The sequence below is a fragment of the Anabrus simplex genome, chromosome 1, assembly GCF_040414725.1.
Source record: "Anabrus simplex isolate iqAnaSimp1 chromosome 1, ASM4041472v1, whole genome shotgun sequence".
Classification (NCBI taxonomy): domain Eukaryota; kingdom Metazoa; phylum Arthropoda; class Insecta; order Orthoptera; family Tettigoniidae; genus Anabrus; species Anabrus simplex.
The window spans coordinates 1,582,430,632-1,582,457,510 of NC_090265.1; the positions used below are offsets into that span (position 1 = coordinate 1,582,430,632).

The 26,879-nt window shown below is 39.3% G+C and overlaps 1 protein-coding gene across 1 annotated transcript in view; it reads right to left on the bottom strand.

The window, feature by feature from the left end:
• Positions 1–26,879, bottom strand: part of PolZ1 (DNA polymerase zeta catalytic subunit) — a 409,350-nt gene that overhangs the window by 52,375 nt on the left and 330,096 nt on the right. The window contains exons 25-26 of the mRNA XM_067138984.2: positions 25,377–25,520; positions 3,039–3,287 (exon numbers count right to left, since the gene is read on the bottom strand). Coding sequence (XP_066995085.2) covers positions 3,039–3,287; positions 25,377–25,520 — 393 coding nt within the window. The remainder of the gene's footprint in view (positions 1–3,038; positions 3,288–25,376; positions 25,521–26,879) is intronic.

Below are 26,879 nucleotides of genomic sequence, written 5' to 3' on the forward strand. Positions count from 1 at the left end.
TGCTGCATAATAGGCATTTTCTCACTGACAAACTTAGTAAACATGGCAGTAAGGGAGCTGGTACTAAGAGGGTTAAAGTTACATCAAATGTTCAATTTTCAAGCTACTCGAGAGCATCATATGTACATAGGGACCTGAAAATTTAGCATCTATTTGTTTCAAAATTAGCATCTACTTTTTCCAAAATTGACATCTATTTACAAAGTTAAAATAATTGCATGGTATTATTAATTTTAACGACTCCAAGTTTATGAAGTGCAATTACTGTCCTTGGTTCACACACAATACAAATTCATTGTTCAAACGAAAGCATTTCAGTACTTCGGCATTGCTTTTTTTTTTTTTTTTTTTTCTTTTCAAATTGCACTGTCTGTCCGTAACCACTGTGTTGTAATGAGACAACACGCGCTCGCTATCTACACTGTTCGTTGGGGTCCACAACAACTCAAGACAGCATTTAGCAAATATTCTGAACTCTGTTTGAACTGCAGTTAATGCAAGCATGACATCACATTTTTCACTTTCTTTCATCTGGGTTGGAATTGCATGTTTCAGAGAACAGTAACCAGACCAGACATCGTTTCGTGAGAGATCTGTTACTCCAAACAAAACAGTTTCTCAAGCTCATCTAATTTATCAGTGTTATTCAAAATTATATATTTTTTTTTTTATACAAAGATTGAGAAATTGACACAAAATGCTTATGGTTGGGGTCTTTAGCTTTCAATGTGGCTAGCTTGCACTGTGAAGATTGAGCAGCTTTGACAAATGTCTCTCTACATGCAGCCTGCTGTAGGAGTGAGCTTAATCAAAGCATCATTAGTTGCCGCAGAAAAATTCCCCTCACAAATTAAGGTAAAACTGGCGTCAAGGTTATGTATGCAGTTTGGGGTAAAGGAGATGAGAGGTAGGATACAGAGACCCTTCAAGTTCAGTAAGGTGGTCAACCAATCCAGCTGCATGATTTGTGACAAAAACCATGTGGGAGTGAAGCCTACTCACTTCTCGGTCACTCAGATCAGTCAGGTACTTAATACCACAGTTGTTGATGTCATTCATGTCAGACATCCTGAAAAATGTAACATCAGTAAAGTAAGCACTCAAATAGAAGACAGCCTGAAACCAGCTATTGCATTGGGTTAAGACAGGTGAAGGAAAAAGCTTTGCTTCCTTTCAAGCACCATACTTTGATATTAAGAATTGTAAATAATTATATTTTCGCTTTCTTGTGTTCAAAAATGCAGACTTTACCATTGCAACTATATGATTTAAATCTGTCATCACTGCGACCCAACTATGGCCAACCAAGCTGATCTTATGTGCCCAGCACTGTACATGCATTAAATGATCCCCTATGATCACACTTAATGTTTCATAACACCGGGTCATGTATGGGGCACTGTCACTAACTAACACTTTAACTGCATCATATAGCACACTATAACTGCGCAGAGCTTCTAAAACACTAGGAAGACAGAGCTCAATAGCTGCAGTCACTTAAGTGCGGCCAGTACCCAGTATTCGCGAGATAGTAGGTTCGAACCCCACTGTCGGCAGCCCTGAAAATGGTTTTCCATGGTTTCCCATTTTCACACCAGGCAAATGCTGGGGCTGTACCTTATTTGAGGCCACGGCCGCTTCCTTCCCATTCCTAGCTCCTATCCCATCGTCGCCATAAGACCTATCTGTGTTGGTGCGACGTAAAGCAACTAGCAAAAAAAAAAAAACCAGCAGGAAAGCAATTTGTAGCATTTCCTGCATCAAGATAGTTCACGAAACAATGTGCAGCTCTCTTTTCAATCCAGCTGGGACTTGGAATATGATGATAAAAGCACAACGGCCCATTCTATCTGTAGTTTCATCACAGAGTATGTTGATGTTCTTCCCCACTACAGCCTCTGCTGTTCTTTTCTGGTGGTCAGATGCAACTTCTAGAAAGGAAAGACCTCAAATTATAACAAAATAATTTAAAATTACTGGATCAGTTGGGTACAGGTAAGATAGTTCGATATGGAAATCACACTCAAATTCGGTATCCTTCAATTTTGCGCGTGGTTTCGATGTCGTAATACCTAAACCGTACCCGATCAATGAAATCGAAATTTACCCGGTAAACATACTTCACATACAGTTCTCACATATGGCAGCTCTTCATATGAAAACTCAGTAATCCAGGCTCTTAGCTCTTTGTTTTCCAGCTTTTCCAGAGGTATATTTGCTTTGGCAAACTGTGCGTTTCGAGAAGTTATCTCTGGAAATTTTTCGTCGTTTACAACTATCTAAGTGTGTAAGTACAGAAGATTGCTTTCTTTGAGACATACAAGCAGCAGGGGTTGAAATTTTGTTATCGCGTCGCTCACCCACGTGTTTTTCAGATTTAACATGTTTCACAATGCTATCTTTTCTTTCCCACCCAACTCGGCAATTACAATACTTGCAAAACACTGACGCTGAATCTGTGGCATATAAACCATCCTTTGCATATTGCTGAGCCCTTTTGTGCGCAGTTTTTGTCATGCGTCCCATAACCTAAACGATCGCTCGACTTTCTACTCTTCACTAGCTTCAATTTTGAACAACAGGAAAACAACACTGCGTCTATCTTGTTATTTGCGTGACACTCGATTTACATTTCGATAATAATCGATACAGATCTTATTCCCCTTGCTATTCCCATTGTAAATATCAATTAAAGTCAGCAAGCAGCAATCGATCGGCTACTTTTCTTCATCGATCGGAACGGTCGAAAGATTTATGCATCATATTTTGAGTATATTTTGCCAAAATATGTTGTTTTCGCCAGTAAAATAGCACATTTTTGCAGAATTCGCACCAAAATCGCATAATTATACTAATTTCGCATTTTGGGTCACAATTCGCATTTTGTCGCACTTCTATTTATGCGTAAAAATAATTTTATTCCACATTAGAATTACTGTAGGCTTGGACTCAGTACAAGATTCAAAAATTTGCATTTATCGCAAATGTGATTTTTTCAGGTCCCTATATATACAGTATGTCATATAAGGCAAAATTACCTGTAAGAGACAAGGTTGGTACACCTTTTCCAGCTTGAGTTTCACAGGTTTAGGATTGTCCTGAGTCACAGCCTCAGCTATTTCAGCACCAATCTCAAAGGCCTGAGCTCGACTACGTCCTGGTACCAGTAGAAACAGAGAATCTGTATCACCATAGATGACACGAGCCCCCCAACGTTCTGTCTTCTCCACCATATGAATGGCTCGCTCCAGGGTTTCTCTTCCTTTGCTCACCACACTGTCTCCCACCTGTGACAAATACAGACATTAAAAAGTTAGTAGTTCAAAAATAAGGTTCCTAGAAGGAAACCATAATTTAATTTCATCGATTGCAAATGTTAAAAATGTTTATAAGTTAGTAGTTCTTAAATTTTTCATTTATAAAAGGCAGCTTAGAAAGAGCATAATAAAGCACCAGGAAGGTTAAACTAGAAGAGAACAGTGATTTATTAAAGGAAGCTCAAGTTCACTTTCAACACTGTAAATCATCACTGAACACTGATATATTAATTAGACAAGAAGGGACATCTACTAAACCATGGCTATAAGAGAAACATATACAAGACTGACAGTCTTTTCTTAAATTAAAATGTCAAAATATTTATTCCCATGAGATTTATTCCTATCTCTCTCACATAGAGTTATGATGGCAAGAATAAAAATGCAAATCTGAAATGTAACAATAATTGTTTGTTGTGCAACAACAGAACTAATAGACATGTTCAGAAAGTCCTAATCAACAATAAATAAGATGCGAGAGAAGGAAGTACTGGGTTGACAGGAAACTGAAAAATTCTTTGTATAAAGTTGGCTAGAGTGGTCCAATGAAGGCCATAAAATGTAAATAATAATAATAATTAAAGCCATTTCATAGCAGTGCTGATGGTTTGATTAAATCTTTTAAATTAAAATACAGTCTGTATCAGTCATTCCTGTCACAATTAATTCATAACCATCAATATATTCATTCTGATGTAAGAAACTTTTTCTCAATCTCTCTCATCAGGTTTTCTGTTTTTTATTGCAGTACAACTGTCCTCAGCATTTAAAAATCATGATGACACACTTATCTGAATTATAGTATATTTTAAAACATTTTAATAGATCCACTGAAGACGGAACAAAGCTTCTGAAAGCAAGTTCTGGATTAATTGATTTTACAAAGTGTGCTGATGTAAACTATATTTTAATTCACTAAACTGTAAAACATACAGAAAGGATGGATTTTACTATCAGTTACATGAAACCATGATATTGTTATGTTAATGAGAAGTATTAATACATGGATAGGGATTAGAACATGTTACAGAAGAGTGAAGATCTGATGAAACAAATGAAAATGGTAAAAGATTAATTAATTTTTGTGCCAGTCTCAGGTAAGTGATTGGACAAATATTGTTTCCTCATTAAAGAAAGATCTCAAATCTAATGAAAAATAATATAAGGGATTTAGTCTATATACATAACTTGTCCTGACTGACTGATTCATCATCGCCGAGACAAAATTACTGGACATAAACAAATGAAACTTTGGATATACATTCATATAAAGATGTGGGTGCTCGCTAAGAAAGGATTTTTGGATATTCCGTTGCTAAGGGGGTGAAAAGGCGGGTGAAATTTTAAAATGAGTGTATCTATATCTTATAACTTTAAAAGTTTACAGCTGTAAAAATTGGTATTTAGAATCTTCTTTAAAAATAAAGAACCATGTATTTTTTGTTTTCAGAAAATACCTGTACGAGGGGTGAAAAAGGGTGAAAAATGGGTTGAATGCCTTTAATCATGGTACCGGTACTTATCGGTACTTATATCTCAGAAACTGAAGATATTACAGACCTGAAAATTGGTACTTTTGATCTCTTTTAAAAATAAAGAAACACATATTTTTATTTTTTGGAAAATCCAATTAATGGGAGGGTGAAAAGGGGGGTGAATTTTTAAAATGAGTGTATCTATATCTCAAAACTTTGAAAGTTTACAGCTGTAAAAAATGGTATTTAGAATCCTTTAAAAATAAAGAAACGCATATTTTTTTTTGTTTTTGGAAAATCCCAATAGGAGGGGTGAAAAAGGGGTTGAATGCCTTTAATGAGGATACTTATATCTCAAAAACTGAAGATATTACAGACCTGAAAATTAGTGTTTGTAATCTCCTTTAAAAATAAAGAAACATGTATTTTTTGTTTCTGGAAAATCCAATTAATGGGAGGTGAATTTTTAAATTAATTGTACCAATATCTCAAAACTTCTAAAGTTTATAGATGTTGTTGTTGTTGTTGTTTGAGTCATCAGTCCATAGACTGGTTTGATGCCGCTCTCCATGCCACCCTATCCTGTGCTAACCTTTTCATTTCTACGTAACTACTGCATCCTACATCTGCTCTAATCTGCTTGTCATATTCATATCTTGGTCTACCCCTACCGTTCTTACCCCCTACACTTCCTTCAAAAACCAACTGAACAAGTCCTGGGTGTCTTAAGATGTGTCCTATCATTCTATCTCTTCTTCTCGTCAAATTTAGCCAAATCGATCTCCTTTCACCAATTCGATTCAGTATCTCTTCATTCGTGATTCGATCTATCCATCTCACCTTCAGCATTCTTCTGTAACACCACATTTCAAAAGCTTCTATTCTCTTTCTTTCTGAGCCAGTTATCGTCCATGTTTCACTTCCATACAATGCCACGCTCCATACGAAAGTCTTCAAAAACATCTTTCTAATTCCAATATCAATGTTTGAAGTGAGCAAATTTCTTTTCTTAAGAAAGCTCTTCCTTGCTTGTGCTAGTCTGCATTTTATGTCCTCCTTACTTCTGCCATCGTTAGTTATTTTACTACCCAAGTAACAATATTCATCTACTTCCTTTAAGACTTCATTTCCTAATCTAATATTTCCTGCATCACCTGCCTTCGTTCGACTGCACTCCATTACTTTTGTTTTGGACTTATTTATTTTCATCTTGTACTCCTTACCTAAGACTTCATCCATACCATTCAGCAACTTCTCGAGATCTTCTGCAGTCTCAGATAAAATAACAATATCATCGGCAATTCTCAAGGTTTTGATTTCCTCTCCTTGGACTGTGATTCCCTTTCCAAATTTCTCTTTGATTTCCTTTACTGCCTGTTCTATGTAAACATTGAAAAGGAGAGGGGACAAACTGCAGCCTTGCCTCACTCCTTTCTGGATTGCTGCTTCTTTTTCAAAGCCCTCGATTCTTATCACTGCAGACTGATTTTTATACAGATTGTAGATAATTCTTCGTTCTCGGTATCTGATCCCTATCATCTTCAGAATCATAAATAGCTTGGTCCAATCAACATTATCGAATGCCTTTTCTAGATCTACGAATGCCATGTACGTGGGCTTGTCCTTCTTGATTCGATCCTCTAAGATCAGACGTAAAGTCAGGATAGCTTCACGTGCTCCTACATTTCTTCTGAAGCCAAATTGATCTTCTCCCAACTCAGCTTCAACTTGTTTTTCGATTCTTCTGTAAATAATACGTGTTAAAATTTTGCAGGCATGAGATAACGAGATACTAAACTAATGGTGCGGTAGTTTTCACACCTGTCAGCACCGGCTTTCTTGGGAATAGGTATAACAACATTCTGCTGAAAATCGGATGGGACTTCTCCTGTCTCATACATCTTGCACACTAAATGAAATAACCTTGCCATGCTGGTTTCTCCTAAGGCAGTCAGTAATTCAGAGGGAATGTCATCAATTCCAGGTGCCTTGTTCCTATTGAGGTCACTCACAGCTCTGTCAAACTCTGACCTCAAAATTGGGTCTCCCTTTTCATCAGCATCAACAGCCTCTTCATGTTCCAGAACCAAATTATCTACATCTTTACCTTGATACAACTGTTGGATATGCTCCTGCCATCTTTCTGCTTTGTCTTCTTTCCCTAGAAGTGGTTTTCCATCTGAGCTCTTAATATTCATACACATAGATTTCCTTTCTCCAAAGGTTTCCTTGATTTTCCTGTATGCAGCATCTACCTTTCCCAGGACCATACAGCCTTCGACATCCTTGCATTTCTCCTTCAGCCATTCTTCCTTAGCTGCCTTGCACTTTCTATCCACTTGATTCTTTAATCGCCTGTATTCTTTTCTGCCCTCTTCATTTCTAGCATTCTTGTATTTTCGTCGTTCATCAATCAGGTCTAGTATCTCCTGAGTTATCCACTGATTCTTAGTTGATCTTTTCTTCCTTCCTAACATTTCTTCAGCAGCCCTACTGACTTCATTTTTCATGACTCTCCACTCTTCCTCTATAGTGTTTCCATCAGCCTTTTCATTTAGTCCTTGTGCAACATGTTCCTTGAAACAATCCCTCACATTCTTTTCTTTCAACTTGTCTAGATCCCATCTTTTTGCATTCTTTCCTTTCTTCAATTTCTTCAACTTCAGATGACATTTCATGACCAACAAGTTGTGGTCAGAGTCCACGTCTGCTCCTGGGAAAGTTTTGCAATCCAACACCTGGTTTCTGAATCTCTGCCTAATCATAATGAAGTCTATTTGATACCTTCCAGTGTCTCCAGGTCTCGTCCACGTATACAGCCGTCGTTTGTGGTGTTTGAACCAAGTACTGGCAAGGACTAAATTATGATCAGTGCAGAATTCAACCAGACGACTTCCTCTTTCGTTCCTTCGTCCCAATCCAAATTCTCCTACTGTACTACCTTCTCTTCCTTGGCCTACCACTGCATTCCAGTCTCCCATCACAATTAGAATCTCGTCACCTTTTACATATTGTATTAAATCTTCTATCTCCTCATATATTCTTTCGATTTCTTCATCATCCGCTGAACTAGTAGGCATATAGACCTGCACTATTGTGGTGGGCATTGGTTTGGTGTCTATCTTGACGACAATAATTCTTTCACTATGCTGGTCGTAGTAGTTTACCCGCTGCCCTATTTTCTTATTCATTATTAAACCAACTCCTGCATTTCCTCTGTTTGATTTTGTGTTGATAATTCGGTAGTCGCCTGACCAAAAATCTTGCTCTTCCTGCCAACGTACTTCACTTATGCCCACTACATCTAACTTTAGCCTATCCATCTCCCTTTTCAGATTCTCTAACCTACCACAACGATTCAAACTTCTAACATTCCACGCTCCGACTCGCAGAATGTCAGTATCCATCTTCCTGATGATCGGGAGATCAATATCATTGATATTTAGAATCTCCTTTAAAAATAAACACGTATGTTTTTGTTTTCGGAAATTCCCAATAGGAAGGGTGGAAAAAGGTGAAAAAGGGGCTGAATGCCGTTAATGAGGATACTTATATCTCAGAGATCCGAATGGGGGACTAGTTTACCTCCGGAATATTTTACCCGGGAGGAAGCCATCATCAGTACATCATTCATACACAGAGAGCTGCATGTCCTCGGGAGTTAGTTACGGCTGTAGTTTCCCGTTGCTTTCAGCCGTGTAGCAGTATCAACACAGCTAAGCCATGTTGAGTATTATTACAAGGCCGTATCAGTCAATCATCCAGACTGCCGCCCTTGCAACTACTGAAAGGCTGCTACCGCCCTTTCGATGAACCATTCGTTAGTCTGGTCTCTCAACAGATACCCATCCGATATGGTTGCACCTGCGGCTCGGCTATCTGCATCATTGGGACACGCAAGCCTCCCCACCGCGGCAAGGTCACATGGTTCGCAGAGGAGGTTTATAGATGTAAAAATTGATATTTAGAATCTCCTTTAAAAATAAAGAAACACGTATGTTTTTGTTTTCGGAAATTCCCAATAGGAAGGGTGGAAAAAGGTGAAAAAGGGGCTGAATGCCGTTAATGAGGATACTTATATCTCAGAAACTGAAGATACTACGGACCTGAAAATCAGTATTTCGGATCTCCTTTAAAAATAAAGAAACATATATTTATTGTTTTTGGAATATGCAATTAATGGGGGGGGGGCTGAAAAAAAGGGGGGTAAATTTTTAAAATGAGTGCATATATATCTCAAAACGTTTAAAGTGTACAGATATAAAAATTGGTATTTAGAATCTCCTTTAAAAACAAAGAAACACATATTTTTTGTTTTTGGAAATTCCCAAATAGGAGGGTGAAAAAGGGTGAAAAAGCGGTTGAATGCCTTAAATGAGGATACTTATATCTCAGAAACAGAAGATATTACAGACCCAAAAATTGGTATTGGAATCTCCTTTGAAAATAAAGAAACGCATATTTTTTTTGTTTTTGAAAAATCTAATTAATGGGGGTTAAACAGGAGTGACAAACTGGAGTGAATTTTTAGAAAGACCATATCTACAGTATATCTCAGAAACGTAAAATGTTACAGACGTAAAAATTGGTATTTGGAATCTCCTGTAAAAGTAAAGAAAAATAGGTGATTTATTTTTGGAAACTCCACTTAAGGGGAACTAAAAAAGGTGGTAAAATTTTACAATGAGCATTTCTACTAACATGTTACTGAAGTGAAAAATAGTATTTTTTATACTTGTTGAAAATAAAGAAACATGTATTTTTTTTTTCTGAAAAACCACTTGAGTGGAGGGTTAAAAGTGACTGAAAATGGGGTTGAATTCTTTTAATTAGGATACTGATATCTCGAAAGCTAAAGATGTTACAGACGTGAAATTTGGTATTTGGAATTTCCTTTAAAAATAAAGGAATACGTATTTTTTGTTTTCGGAAATCCACCTACAGGGAGGCAGGAAATTGAAAAATTAGTTGAATTATTTGTATGAGGATACTATTATCTCAAAAACGAAAGATTATGCAGCCGTAAAAATTGGTATTTGGAATCTGCTTTAAAATTAAACAAACATGTATTCTCGGAAAATGTAATGAAGGGGGCAGGGTGTGAAAAATTGAAAAATTAATTGAATTCATTGTATGAGGATACTTACACCTAATTAAAACTAAAGTTGTTACAGACGTAAAAATCGATATTTGGATCTCCTTTATACACAAAGAAAAAAGCGTTTTTGGGCAAAATCATTTTGGGGGCGGGGGTGAAAATGAGTTGAATTCCTTTTATATGGACAGATATCTCAAAAAATGAAGATGTTAAAGAGTCATGATAATGGGTATTTAGAAGATCCTTTACTATTAAAGAGACAAGTATTTTTAACGGGAAATTCTCTTAAGACCGGGGGGGGGGGGGGGGGTGGAGGAGTGTGAAAGGAAGTGAAAAAAGTGAATTCTTTTCATGGGGATACTTATATCTCAGAACTGAAGGTAACAGACGTGAACATTGGTATTTGGAATCTCCTTTAAATATAAGGAAACATGCCTTCTTTTTTTGAGGGGGGGAGGGGAAATCAACTTAATGGCAGTGGGGTGAAAAAGGAGTTGAGACAGATTGATTTTACTGTTCATAATGTACTTATTCTGATTATAAACTGATCATTTTTAATCTTTCCTGGTTCGTTTTCAAGAACAATCTTTTCTTTTGGAATACATAAAGTTAGATTACAGTAGATTCTCCTGGCATATAAATAAAAATTTAAACACATTTGAAATAAACGATAGGAATGATATTGACCGTGCAATTGTTCACCTCTCTAATAAGGTCAATAATTCACGTTAGTATATCATTCGTGTTGCCAGAAATCTCGCGCACTTGCCTACGCGCAACGATGATGCTGGTCACATTGTCAGCAATGACAATGGCAGAGGATGTAATTTACCGCCAAGTAGCGGTCTTGCATCTTGCTGTGTGTTCCAGACCATCAATAATAATAATAATAATAATAATAATAATAATAATAATAATAATAATAATAATAATAATAATAATAATAATAATAATAATAATAATAATAATAATAGCCAGGCTCAGTGGCTCATACGGTTGAGGCACTGGCCTTCTGACCCCAACATGGCAGGTTCGATCCTGGCTCAGTCCGGTTGTATTTGAAGGTGCTTAAATACATCAGCCTCATGTCGGTAGATTTACTGACACGTAAGAGAACTCCTGTGGGACTAAATTCCGGTACCTCGGCGTCTCCGAAAACCGTAAATGTCGTTATTAATAATAACCTAAATTCAACTAATAGCACTCACCCTAATAATAATAATAATAATAATAATAATAATAATAATAATAATAATAATAATAATAATAATAATAATAACATTGTGGACCGTCGTCAAAATGTGCGGTCCGCGCTGGAAACGGGTCCTGGCCGGGTAATGACTACGTTTGCAGTCCGGCCGCGGGTTCAGTACATCTCCTCAAGGATTTGATCCATATTAAAATGCTTATAGGAAAAGATGGCAAAGATTTAGGGACCCAACTGGCCGGGTGGAATACCTGGACCTAGCCCAGGAAGTACAAAATCGATTGCTGGAAAGAAAGATTAAAAAATTGGGAGGAACTTTGTCGTAATCTCTCAGAAAACGAGTCAGATCACGAAATTTGGCGGATTCTCTCAAAAAAAGGAGTTAGATCGCGAATTTTGGCGGATTATATATAAAATGTTAAGCATTCAATTATAAATTTCATTATAATACCATAGCGAAGCACGGGTATCTTGCTAGTTATTACATATATCACAAAAGAAAATTCATGGCTTAAATTAATGTTACAAATATAGTATGAAGGAAGCAGGATTCAGGAGAGAGAGTGGGAAATTAGGGATAGACTAGGACATTTGGAATTTGCAGATTATATATGTCTTAAAGTTAGAGGACTACAAGAACATTTGCAGCCAGGTTTGAGATAAATGTGACAAAGAATCAAAGAATTAATGTTAAGATAAATTTGGTGCTGAACAAGTGGAATTTTTTGCATAAATTGGAAAGTATAGTTATGAAACAGACAGAGTTATAAGGAAGGAAGGAAGGAAGACGTGTCTACGGGTAGTGAGGGAAGAGAAACAGAAATGTAGTGAAGACATCACAAGAGAATTAGAAAACGATGTGAGAGCCGATAGAAACTTTACAGATGGGTCAAAAACAGAATAAAAGAAAGAGAAGTGGTTGTAATAGTTAGAAAAAGAAAGGTGAGCTGTTGGTTGAGGTAGAAGACATAAAGAAGAGGTGAGAATATTTTGAAATGCTTCTGAATGTCAAGAGAAAGGTGGAGGAGGAAGAAATAGAGGATGTAATAAAACACACACATGATTTGAGGATCTATAAGGTATGAAAGATATCCCTGGGAGAAGTTCAACTGACAGTCAAGAAAATGCATTCTGGCAGAGCAAATGGATGTGATGGAGTAACCAGGGATATGATCAAAATCGCCAGCAGTCCTGGACCCTATTGGACAGGAAGAGTAATCAAAGCAGCTTAGAGAGTCAGAAAAGTACCTGAGGAATGGTGAAGAGGAGAGGTAGTATCAGTATTTAAGAAAGGTAACAAAAAGATATGTGACACCTATCGAGGAGTCACCTTAATCTAAATTCCCTATGTTGCTGAAATATGTGAGAGTATGACAGAGTATGAAGAGCATTGAGAAAAAGGAGTTGCAGTTGCAGAAGAGATGAAACACACGATTAAGGCATTGTACAGGAAATGGAAAATCTGAGTGAAGACAAGGATTGGAAAGACAGATTGGTTTGAAGTGAAGACATGAATGAGACAGGGAAGTGTGTTGTCCTCTCTGTTGTTTGGCGCTGTAATGTACGAAGTAGAAAAGGAAGTCAAAAGGAATATGGAGCCAGAGAATACAAGAGCTTTTTTATTTGCTGATGATATGTGATATGGGGTGAAAGTGAACATAAATATGTACAAATTCAGCTAGATGCTTCGAGTGAAGTAACAGAAGACTGATTCATAAAAATAAGTAAAGACAAGAGTAAAACTATAGTGATGACAAGGGGACAGAGGACTGGAAGAGGCATAAAACAGTTAAACATCAAGTCTATGGAAGTAATTGACGCCTTCAAATGCGAGGAATATGTAATGTACAGTAACAAGATGGGACTATAACACAAGAGATTGGTAACAACGAGCAAATGGTAGTAAAATTTTACCAGAGCAAAAGGGATATAGTATGGAAAGAAAAGATCCCATGACAATGAAATAGGTGTTATTTAAGACCTATTTACACATATAGACCAGAGACATGAACTACAACATCCAGAGAGGAAAGCAGGAAGTGGAAATTAAGTTCCTTACAAGCATGCTCAGGATGACAAAGAAGGTTGTATAAGGAACTAAGAAACACAAAAGAATGGAAAAGGCTGTGGATAGAAAAGCTCCTAAACAAAATAGGGACCAGAAGACTGATGTGGTTTGGTCATGTTGTCAGAATCAAAACAATGAGAAAGAACCCATAGAGCAATGATGGAATGAAAGGTAATTGGAACAAGACTTTTTTTTTTTGCTAGTGGCTTTACGTCGCAGTGACACAGATAGGTCTTATGGCGATGATGGGATAGGAAAGGCCTAGGAGTTGGAAGGAAGCGGCCGTGGCCTTAAGTAAGGTACAAGGTAATGTATGAAAATGGGAAACCACGGAAAACCATCTTCAGGACTGCCGACAGTGAGATTTGAACCCACTATCTCCCGGATGCAAGCTCACTGCCGCGCGCCCCTAATCGCACAACCAACTTGCCCAGTGGAACAAGACTGAGGATGAAACCAAGGAAGAAGTGGATAAACAAAGTAGAGGAAGTAATGAAAAGTAGAGGTACGAATTGACCCAGTGTGTTCAGAGAAAAATGGTGAAAGAACAGGCAGAGGTGGTGATCACTGGTCCATTACCACACCTGGCAGGGATTCGGAGAGTGGGTGCGGGAAGTAGAGTTATAAAACATAGAGGGTCAGCTGAAGACATCAAGACTAGAATAGAAAAAGCCAAAGGGGCCTTTATGCAGCTTTAATCATTATTGATGAGTAAGAATATATCAAGAAAGTGTCCACCTTATCACCCCAAGATTGAAGATTCTATCTTGATCAAGATAGTGTATTTTTGAAGGGCAGGCAAAATTTTGGCACTCTGGTGGTGAACCCTCATAATCCACTACACAAAATGAATTAATCAGCCTTAGAAAACATCAAGTGGAGTTGAACATTTACTACTAGATCTGGACAAGGACTTTGACTCTGTTCCAAGTACATTATGTTGGCCTGGTTCAAGCACTCCACGATGGTATGTCAGGTCAGGTTCTCCATCAGAAAAACATCTCTGATGCTTTTCCTATCACACATGGACTGAAGCAAGCGTGCATACTTTCCCCAACTCTTTTTTACTTTGTAAGTGGCTCCTATGCTTTGTGATTCATCATGTATCAATACCTCTGGCATTGATTTATGGTATGGTCTTGAAGGAACTCTCTTCAACTTAATGAGACTTCACTCACATTGCATAACTCACATGTCCAGAATAACTGAACTGCAGTATGCTAATGATTCTGCATCATCTACCCTTACCCCTGAGGACCTGCAGCAAATCAACAGTTTCAAGAGTGCATATGATTGTTTTGGCCTCACCATCAATGTACATAAAACTAAGATTCTAGCCCAATCTGCCCCAGGGACTAGCCTTACAGAGTTCAATGTCTCTGTCTCAGATGTCATTCTGGAACAGGAAGATCACTTCTCATATTTTGAGAGCATCTTGTCTAAATGTACTGCTTATTTGGCATTTAGTCGGTTATGAAAGCAGGTTTTTAATAATAAAGATTTGACAGTTCACACCGAACTCACGGTGTATAAAACAGTCAATATAACATCGTTACTCTATGGGTGTAAAAACTGAACCCTGTACCTCCGTGACATAAAGTAAATTTAACATTTTCATTAGCAGAAACTTCATTGTCTTAAATATCAAATAGGAGAATCATGTCTCCAATTTTTCATTTCTCAAGAAAGTGTGTGTGAACAGTGTAGAAACCTCTTTCATTGGCCACTGACTTCGGTGGACTGGGCACGTGTGCTGTATGAGCGACACCAGGCTTCCTCATTGATTCCTTTACTGTGAACTTTCTGCAGCAAAAGACCCCGTGGTGACCATTTGAAGTGTTATAATGACCATGTTAAACAAACCATGAAGGTCGCTAACATTAACTCTCAAGCCAGGGACACATTTGACAAGGATCACTCGCTTTGGCGTCAAACTACCTCTACTGCTGTTGAATGTTTTGAGCAAGAGCAAAGCAGGCATGAAGAGGTTAAAATATATTTACGCATACTCTGTCAGATGCAGCCTCATCCTCCCCCATCCACTGAGTGCAATCTGTGTTGATGCATGTTTCACACTAGAATTGGCTTGTTTAGTCATCAAAAGTACAAACACAAACAGCATTGAGTGTAGTGAATTGTAAGCAGGAAAATTTGCATACTCAGAAACGAGTAGCAGCCGACAACTAGATAATACTATAATCAGAACATCGAAAATGGTATGTAGGCTACTTAATTTGGCATCACTTAACATGATGGTCATTATCATTAAATCAAATGTTCAGGAATTATATTCAACAAAGAACTTCAAAAAATGACAAATCTTCTTTCACTTCAGTCAAAATTTATGGTAAAAAAAAAAAAAAAAAGAGGGAAAGGAAGAGGACTGGATACACATTAAAGAAACCAAATGAATCAGTAGAGAAAACACTGGACTGGAAATTAAAACTATATCCGATGCCACGCAACATTAGTACCAAGGGTTACCACTTGTATCACAAACATCTGCATGTGGAACGGCAATCGTTTGTTTCCTTCTCACAGACGATGCTTTCTTCGATGTGATACGCGCCATGGCCGTAGATAAAGGCCTCTCGACGGGAGTATAGCCCCAATGGGGCAACTGTTCTCATGACAGAGATTGGTCTGGGGCAATAGCAGCGTATTCTATGTGGACTACTTTCCTTTAAACATTCCATTTCCTTGTGCTTTTATCCTGCAGGGGTTGGTAACAGAATGTAATTCTCATCATTCCTGCGAATTACATCACAACGCATTTTACACCAGCCAATACCTACTTGAGCTAGTAATTTACTTCAGCAATGGAAAATGCCATGTGCCACTTTTCGTTAGGTCATAAAAGTAAAGTAAATGCACTTCCGGGGATGGGCTGATGGGTTCCTGGACATCGCAATGAACACATCTCTCCTCTGAAATGAGTTGCACGAAATATTTGCATCATTTCTACATCCTTATAATGTTATAAAACTTGCGTGGCATGGGATATCATTTTAGTGACTGGAATTTCCACATGTTTCGCAAAGACTTTTTTTAAAAATAAGCGTGTGCTGTAGTTTTACACGACAGTTGTAGTTTTCTATCCATTGCAATACCCAGATATTTAGTCCAATATTTAATAATAATAATGTTATTTGCTTTACGCCCCACTAACTACTCTTTTACAGTTTTCGGAGAAGCCGAGGTGCCGGAATTTAGTCCCGCAGGAGTTCTTTTACGTGCCAGTAAATATTTTTTTTGCTAGGGGCTTTACGTCGCACCGACACAGATAGGTCTTATGGCGACGATGGGATAGGAAAGGCCTAGGAGTTGGAAGGAAGCGGCCGTGGCCTTAATTAAGGTACAGCCCCAGCATTTGCCTGGTGTGAAAATGGGAGACCACGGAAAACCATGCCAGTAAATCTACCGACACGAGGCTGGCGTATTTGAGCACCTTCAAATACCACCGGACTGAGCCAGGATCGAATCTGCCAAGTTGGGGTCAGAAAGCCAGCGCCTCAATCATCTGAGCCACTCAGCCCGGCAGGTACAATATTTAATCAGGATAACATTATCTTCACTGCCATCTCATCAGCCATGCACTGCCATCGAGAGCATTCGAGATCCCATCTCTTTGAAACTTTTAAAAATAGTTTTGTTCCCGATTATAGAGTCCAAACAGTGAGAATCTATTCGCAAATGCTTTCTGGAGATGGTGTCTGTTATTCCCAGTATGTGTAGCATTTTCCAAGATCCTACACCACAGGTGAATAAGAGCTTGCTGTCTCCTAAGATGGAGTGGAGCGATGTTACATAGTACAAATGTTGATTCCCAAAGGGAATTTAAAATATTTGTCCCGAATGAGTAAATTTATAATACCAATATAATGGTCCATTATTGGCATTATAAATTTTCCAGCTAACTCATTCTTGGTTGCCTGCGTTTCGCCCTCGTGTGCTAAGTTAGGCTCATCAGTTGGGACTTAGCACACCACCCAAGACGCAAGGCTAGTGCATACCGTGGAGGCCACTGCATAGGCTACTTGAAGCCACCAGCAGTGCCAATGCACTATGAGAGCTATGTCTCATTTCCAAAATTTGATGTCTGCCTGGCCATCAGATAATACAGATGTTGATTCCCAAAGGGAATTCAAAATATTTGTCCCGAATGAGTAAATTTATAATACCAATATAACGGTCCGTTATTGGACATTATAAATTTTCCAGCTAACTCATTGTTGGTTGCCTGCGTTTCGCCCTCGTGTGCTAAGTTAGGCTCATCAGTTGGGACTTAGCACACCACCCAAGACGCAAGGCTAGTGCATACCGTGGAGGCCACTGCATAGGCTACTTGAAGCCACCAGCAGTGCCAATGCACTATGAGAGCTATGTCTCATTTCCAAAATTTGATGCCTGCCTGGCCATCAGATAATACAGATGTTGATTCCCAAAGGGAATTTAAAATATTTGTCCCGAATGAGTAAATTTATAATACCAATATAACGGTCCGTTATTGGACATTATAAATTTTCCAGCTAACTCATTGTTGGTTGCCTGCGTTTCGCCCTCGTGTGCTAAGTTAGGCTCATCAGTTGGGACTTAGCACACCACCCAAGACGCAAGGCTAGTGCATACCGTGGAGGCCACTGCATAGGCTACTTGAAGCCACCAGCAGTGCCAATGCACTATGAGAGCTATGTCTCATTTCCAAAATTTGATGCCTGCCTGGCTATCAGATAATACAGATGTTGATTCCCAAAGGGAATTTAAAATATTTGTCCCGAATGAGTAAATTTATAATACCAATATAATGGTCCGTTATTGGACATTATAAATTTTCCAGCTAACTCATTCTTGGTATGCACGGTATGCACTAGCCTTGCGTCTTGGGTGGTGTGCTAAGTCCCAACTGATGAGCCTAACTTAGCACACGAGGGCGAAACGCAGGCAACCAACAATGAGTTAGCTGGAAAATTTATAATGTCCAATAACGGACCGTTATATTGGTATTATAAATTTACTCATTCTGGACAAATATTTTAAATTCCCTTTGGGAATCAACATCTGTATTATCTGATGGCCAGGCAGGCATCAAATTTTGGAAATGAGACATAGCTCTCATAGTGCATTAGCACTGCTGGTGGCTTCAAGTAGCCTATGCAGTGGCCTCCACGGTATGCACTAGCCTTGCGTCTTGGGTGGTGTGCTAAGTCCCAACTGATGAGCCTAACTTAGCACACGAGGGCGAAACGCAGGCAACCAACAATGAGTTAGCTGAAAAATTTATAATGTCCAATAACGGACCATTATATTGGTATTATAAATTTACTCATTCGGGACAAATATTTTAAATTCCCTTTGGGAATCAACATCTGTATTATCTGATGGCCAGGCAGGCATCAAATTTTGGAAATGAGACATAGCTCTCATAGTGCATTGGCACTGCTGGTGGCTTCAAGTAGCCTATGCAGTGGCCTCCACGGTATGCACTAGCCTTGCGTCTTGGGTGGTGTGCTAAGTCCCAACTGATGAGCCTAACTTAGCACACGAGGGCGAAACGCAGGCAACCAACAATGAGTTAGCTGGAAAATTTATAACGTCCAATAACGGACCATTATATTGGTGTTACATAGTACAGCCAACCACTAGGAGGGAGTGATCCGCATTGTTTGGCGAAGTTGAATATCCACTAGATGGCAGTGAGAGCTATTTAACCCAATGCCTGCACAATATTCACCTGGGGAATATACAACAGCCAAAGCAGTAGTCCTGAGTGTACAGGCGTCAGCACCCCATGATGTTCCAGCTAACCAACTAAGCATGTTATTACGACTTTTCAGTTTTGCAGCCGTTTTTCCAATATGATTTTGGTAGATCAATGTCCTATCCAATGTCACACCTAAGTACTTAGGACAGCTATTGTACTTTATGTATTGATTCCTAAACTTCACTCTAGGATGATAGTTTGCTGGCAGGTGACTAAGGTGAAATGTGGCAACCTCAGATTTTGAGGCTGCAGCTGCCAGTTTCTGAAGTACTCATCCATCTTCCAAAGATATGCATTTAATATATCCTCAGCTTCATCAAAGGTGGTAGCTTTAACTGTAAGATTTATATCATCTGCATAAATGAATTTGCGAGATAGAGTTTTGGGTAGATCGTGAGCATATACAAGTTGAATAGCAGAGGGGATAGGACGGATCCCTGCGGTAAACCATTATTGATTGTATGGAACCTGCTCCTAACATTTTCAGTTAAAACTTGGAATAGCCTGTTACTCAGCATATTACCAATGTGTGACCATTTTAAGACAAGGATAAGTTTGAGGAGAATTCCTCTTCTCCAGACTGTGTCATAGGCTGCTGAGAGATCCAGGAAAGCAGAAACACTTTTGAGCTTCTTCTCAAAACCAACTTCTAGTTAGGAAGACAGGGCAAGAACTTGATCGCTGCAGTCTCGTTTTTGGCGAAATCCAGCTTGTTCAACAGGAATCAATGACTCAATTGCAGGAGCAATTCTATTCAGTAAGAGCCTTTCAAGTAGTTTGTAGGTGACACTAAGTAACGAAATTGGTCTGTAGCTTTGAGGTATCATTGGATCCTTCCCTGGTTTTAATATTGCAATAATTTTGGCCTTCTTGAAAGATGGAGGCAGACATCCTGATCCCCCTGTGGGTGGGGGCAGTAGAATCACACCCACTGTATCCCCTGCCTGTCATAAGAGGTGACTAAAAGGGGCCTCAGGGCTTTGGAGCGTGGATTGGCGACCACGGGGTCCTCAGCTGAGTCCTGGCATTGCTTCCACTTACTTGTGCCAGGCTCCTCACTTTCATCTATCCTATCCGACCTCTCTTGGTCAACTCTTGTTCTTTTCCGACCCCGACGTTATTAGGTTTGCGAGGGCTAGGAAGTCTTTCATTTTCACGCCCTTCGTGGCCCTTGTCTTTCTTTGACCAATATCTTCATTTTTCGAAGTGTCGGATCCCTTCCATTTCTCCCTCTGATTAGTGTTATATAGAGGATGGTTGCCTAGTTGTACTTCCTCTTAAAACAATAATCACCACCACCACCACCACCACCATCATCAGACATCCTGAGTTCAAAATGGAGCTGAAGAATGTCGTACGCCATTGCTTGGTTGCTGGGCCACACTTCTTAAGGAACTCTGGATAAACACCATCAAATCCTGCTGCTTTGCCAGTCTGGAGACCATCTAAACCCTTTTGTATCTCTTCTAAAGTGAATGGCTGTGAGTACACTGGATGTGGTTGACTTCATGTTTTAACTGATTGAATTCCAATCATATCTTTCTACTGAACTTCTTGTGTCCTACAGTCTTAGATGTAGAAAAGAGGTGGTTAGCTATCGATTCTACATTGAAACATGAATTCTTTCTTGATGGTGTAGATGTTGGGTCCAATTTTCGTATGAGGGACCATGCTTTCCTATCTGAGTGAGTAAAGTTCAAGGTTTCAACAGTCTTGGTCCATTTCTCCCTTCTAGCATTGTCTAAGGATTCCAGAAGTTCAACTGCTTTTTCATGAGTACTGTCTTGTTCAAATTCACAGCTTAGGCAAGTTGTTTCTTCATTCCAACTGGGGACATAGTCTTTCCTAAAACCTCTAAGGATACTTCTTTTGGCAGCAGATTTGATTAAGCAACGAACCGGTCATAGTTCTCAGGGGTTTGGCTGCACCCATCTAATATTAGCATATGTATATCTTGCGTACATATCCCAGTCACCTTTTTGGAAGTTCCAGCGAGGTTGGGGTACAGCTCTTATTACAGGGATATGCATACCGATGTTGTAAATTATTGGTCTGTGCTGGCTGCGTGGAAAGTCCTTCAGAACTTGTCTTCGGATTTGTGATGTTAGAGTCATCAGGCCCTGCGAGACAAAGCAAAGATCAGGAGAATAGTTCTGGTTCCACCGAGCAGAATGAAATGTGCCGCGATCTTTAGCATCAAATATCAGTGTGAGATTATTTATATCCATCCATTCAAACAACTTATCCCCATTTTCATCATTTCTGTCATATAAGCAAGAAGTATGATGGCTGTTAAAATCACCAAGTATTATACTATCTTCATCAGGTACAATGGTGACAGGATCTGGCCAGCAGACCATTGGAGGCTTATAGACATTTATGATGGTAACATCCTGTATCTTAATGGAAGCTGAGAAGATATCCTGACATATATCAGATGGCAAGACTGTGTAGTCTTCAATATCACTCTTAACCCTTTGAAGGTCACGGCGCAATATATTGCGTGTAGCGGTAAGTGCCGCTGTGGTTACGGCGCAATATATTGCGTGTCGCAATTTGAAGTGATATATCTTCGTAACTGTATGTCTTTGGACAACGATTGAAAAATGGATAACTTCCTACATCTGTTGGCTATATTTTGAAGTCATTAGGTTATTGTTATCACCATGGGGAGCACTGGAAATGAAATGTTTTTAAGCGGATGTCTTCAGCTGTAGCGAGTCAATTGCAAACAGTTGAACATGGCTGCGCGAAGTTGAGCTGACTTGCTTACAAGCGATGATAGAATTCGTGAAATTCTTATGAATACTGAAAGTAACTGTTCAGTATTTGAAGATAGTGATGAAGACGATGTAGGAGGTATATCTGGAAATAATTCAAGTGGCGAAGACGTAAATGAAAGTGAGGTTGAGGTCTTACAGCCACCACGTCCGAAGCGAACGAACATAAATAAAGCACCTAGTAATCACAGAGTTTGAGAAGACGAGACTATAACTAACCAATTCACGTCAACCGCTTTAGCTTCAATGGCAGTAAGTCAGGAATTCAGAATGTTTCACTGACGAAAAATTCTTCAGAAATTGATATTTTCAAAAAATTGTTGTCCGCCTCTGTGGTGTAGTAGTTAGTGTGATTAGCTGCCACCCCTAGAGGCCCGGGTTCGATTCCCGGCTCTGCCACTAAATTTGAAAAGTGGTACGAGGGCTGGAACAGGGTCCACTCAGCCTCGGTAGGTCAACTGAGTAGAGGTGGGTTCGATTCCCACCTCAGCCATCCTGGAAGTGGTTTTCCGCGGTTTCCCACTTCTCCTCCAGGCAAATGCCGGGATGGTACCTAACTTAAGACCATGGCCGCTTCCTTCCTTCTTCCCTGCCTATCCTTTCTAATCTTCCCATCCCCCACCAAGGCCCCTGTTCAGCATAGCAGGCGAGGCCTCCTGAGTGAGGTACTGGTCATTCTCCCTAGTTTCATCCCCCAACCCAATGTCTCACGCTCCAGGACACTGCCCTTGAGGTGGTAGAGATGGGTCCGAGGGGAAAATCAACCCTGGAGGGTAAGCAGATTAAGTAAGCAAGTAAAAAATTGTTCCCTGTACCTTGTTTTGAGGATTATCATACTAAAAAACATTACTAAATATGATGTTTCACAATTTTTGTACTCAAACTAGTTGTTTGATGTCTTTTTAACATACTATGTTAAATTCATTTGTTTCATTAAAATATAATGCCTCCTGAGGGTTGTTTTGCAAACATGTGCAATAACCTAAATTTTGGGGTGTGCAGTGGACTAAGAAACCTGACTCTCAAAGGGTTAATATAGATAGCAATACCATATTTTGGGTAATGTAGTTCTGTCGCAATCTTGTATCCCGAAATTTTACCCCTATTAGACAGCTGAATATCATCTGTGTGGGTTTCTTGCAGTGCCAATACATCTACTGACTGTTCCTCGAGTATCTTGGATAGATATTTACTATACTTAGCTCTACTAATGCCCTCGATGTTAAGCTGACAAATAGTTAATTGAGGGCCCAGGGTCCGAATATTGAATGCTGAGTCCTTAGAAGGACTTTTGGTCTTATTTCTACTGTCATGGCCGTGAGGCCCCATGGTGCAGTACGGCAGAATCTTATCACTGTTGCTTTCTTAGCACCACCCGGGGGACACGTGTAGGGCAATTTACGGTTTTACCTACGGACGTGAAGCAACGTCCGAAATGCTTCGAGAGATGAATGGTTAAACTCGACACCTCATGGCCTACTTTCAATCAGTGACCCCATTACATGGCTTGCTGGCTTTAATTTACCTCGGACTGTCTGGTCAAGGTTAAACAGGATTCGATGTGGTACTGGTCGAACTGGCGCAGCCCTATATCAATGGGTTTGGATAAATTCTCCCCAATGTGATTGTGGTTTTGAATTGCAAACCATCAAGCATATTGTGCAGGAGTGCCCTCTACGTACATATCCCGGCTCCTTGGATGAACTCCGCTCAGCATCTCCAGAAGGTATTAGATGAATTGCAGACCTTTCTATCCATATTTAAAAGATGGTCCTAATGCTGTAAATTGTATATATGTAACAATATAATTTATTGTAATTCTTATTGTCTTGTAAGCATCATACGCTAAATAATAATAATAAGTATTTGTAGCAGAAGCCACCCCTTCCGAATAACGCCGTGCTGCAGAAAGTGTGCCCTTCCACCAGCTGATAACTAGCGTATATTACGAATTGTACTTCCGAGTGTAATACATAGTGCCTGAAAGCATTCTTTGGGTAACTGCGGCTGTTGAAAGTCAGACTTTTATTTTTAAGTATATTTCATGCTTGTTCTCTACACTTACCACATCAGAATTTACTTAAACAGTTGTAATTGAGATAAGAGCGACCGCATTGTTATGTTAGGTATGCTATTAAGTGCCTGGATAGTGCCAGAAGTTCCAGGATGGAAAGAATAAACATAAATAACAGGAAAGCTTACCACATTTATAGATACCTACAGGTGTGGCGCTATTGCTTTTTATTATTATAGTGTTTAATTTCGTACGTCCGACTCCATGGCTAAATGGTTAGCGTGCTGGCCTTTGGTCACAGGGGTTCCGGGTTTGATTCCCGGCAGGGTCGGGAATTTTAACTAACATTGGTTAATTTCGCTGACACGGGGGCTGGATGCATGTGTCGTCTTCGTCATCAATTCATCCTCATCAACACGCGCAGGTCGCCTACGGGTGTCAAATCAAAAGACCTGCACCTGGCGAGCCGAACATGTCCTCGGGCACTTCTGGCACTAAAAGCCATACGCCATTTCATTTCATAATTTCGTACATACGTTGTCTCCACTTTTTAAATTAATGGATAGTATGTTTTGTTTGGCATCTCCGAAAATCATAAAAGTCGTTAGTGAGAATGTAAAATCAATAATATTATTATTTGTTATGTACGCTGACAAATAAAAAAATCGTTATGATTGGATTGTTATTATCATGTTTTAAACCTACTTCTCTTCAAAAATGACGTATATTGGCCTGAGTTACGAGATATTAAATTATCACATTGTTAATGATCTCGCCTGCTATATTAATAGCAACAATCGTGAATATTTCTTAACCAAAGTAAACTCATTTTCTCATCCTCAGGTGGTGCAGCTCTCTGTAGGCAAGCCCCCAATGGACGGGAGCTGCACATACCATTTTTACCGAATATCAACCTTTCTGCCATTCTTAAATCTCTGGCAGTACAGTACTGGGAATCAAACTAAGGCCCCCACTGAGAACGGCAACTAATTGTGCTGTTATGCTGGCGGATATTCTTAACTACAAAACACAGACATATAACGACTGATGTGTGGTTGCAATGCGCAGGTTGGACACAAAACTATTTACTTATTAGTGCAAAGTCACCAGAGCTGCAGTAGGCCTACACTATGGAGGCAGATATTTCTTAACTATGAAACACAGATGTACCACATGACTTTGATGCACGTTTTCATTGCACGGGTCGTACGGATGAAATTAGTCACAAATTTGCTTGATGTCATCAGAGGTGCCACAAGCTTGCATTGCACGGGTCGGTCACAAAACTATTCACTATGTGTGCGACGTCATCAGAGCTGCAGTGGGCCTTCACTACGGAGGCGGACATTTCTTAACTACAAAACACAGATGTACCATGTGAATTTGACAAAGGTTTTCATTGCGCGGGTCATACAGATGAAACTATTCACACATTTGTGTGACGTAAGGCTTGTACCCACTCTGAAGAAGAATCGTTGCTCTCCTCTGATGAATTACTTAGGGGGGGGGGAGGTCTTGTATGCGAGATTTATTTTATTAATTTTCTTTGTCTCAAAAAGCCAGGGGATGTCTAATACGCGAGGCGGTCTAATACACAAGTAAATACAGTAATTAACTAACAAGCATTTACAGATACTGTAAATGCAAAAACTTTACCTCTATACATGGCATCCTTCCTGAAAAATTAGCTGCAGTATAGCCATATGTGACATTGGCTATAAGTTTTAGGCCAAGTTGTCGAGAATGTAGAACTCGTTGAAGTGTTTTGTTGTCTTTGTGCTCCTTCATGGACTTCTTCACCTGAAAGTATCCAATAGCAAGACTGAAAAAACTGGAACATAATTCAAATTACAGTAAATTCTCAGTTTTCTGGGTGAGAGATAAATAAAGACCACATAAATAATCAAAGAACACGGCGCCAGATCTAGGTAGGGCGGTAGAATGTCTTGCTGTGAGGCTTTGAGGAAGGGTGGGGAGGGAGGAATGTAGCATTGAGTGACTGGTGGTTGCACAGGAAAAGGTTTCTGCCTGGGGTTATGAAGTGAATCCATAGTCTTCTTATTTTTGTTGAAGAAGTAATGAAAGATTCCCAACTGAGTGTTGCCATGTAAGTCTATGCTAGCTAAAGTGATTATTGTCTCTTGTACTGATAGTCAAATGGGAACGTTCTTGCTTGTTGTTTGCTGTAGCTTGAAATGTAGAAATAATTGAATGAAGTTAGGTGAAAAACTGTAATGAAAAGAGGGTAGAAAGATTTATGGCCGGTTTCACCAAGCTTCGTCCTAATATGCTTGACGCCTATCAAAAATGATGACCTGTTTCTTTTTGACGCTTCGTCAAAACCTTTTACATTTCATCATCACTAGTAAGCTGGAATAGACGCTCCGTTTATTTTGACAGGATCTCGCATATCGCGATATATCGAGTTTTATCGTAAGTTCTGATTGCCATTTCTCGATTAATAATTGAAGTACTGAGCCGTGGTTGAAAATAGACTTGTTTTGTAATTTAATTTTCTGTTGTAAGAGTGGTCTCAAAAATGGAAGATAATAATAATAATAATAATATTTTGTCAAAGAAGAGAGGATCCAAATTCTCTGAAGACGAGAAGAGTTTGTTCGTGAGTCTTTTTGCCGAAAGGAAAGAGACAATCGAAAACAAGAAAACCGATGGCATAACGTTGCGTGATAAACAGAAAGTGTGGATAAAACTTGCAAATTGTTTTAATTCTCATTAATAAGTTTGTAAGAGGTCAGTGAAACAACTGAAAATGTTTTATGACAACTTCAAAAGAAGGGCTAAGCAAAAAGGCTGCCAGGATAAGGTGAATATGTTTAAAACTGGAGGTGGAGTTGCTGTAACCCCTTCATTAGACCAAACATCATCACAACTCCTAGAAATAATCAGGGACCAAGAAGAGCCTCTTCCCAACAACTTGGATAGCGATTCCGCATACATAGGCCTAAACACATCCAGTAGCAACACTATTGAACCATGCAATGTACTGGTGACGTTTGAAGAAGAAACTAGTACAGAGATCCTTATTCCTACCAGTGAAGAAACGGTCCCGAATACAATCCATGACCTTCCACCATCAACTAGCGGTAGCAAGATATCGTGGGCATCAAGAAACTGGCCTTCTTTTAAGAAGACAAAGAA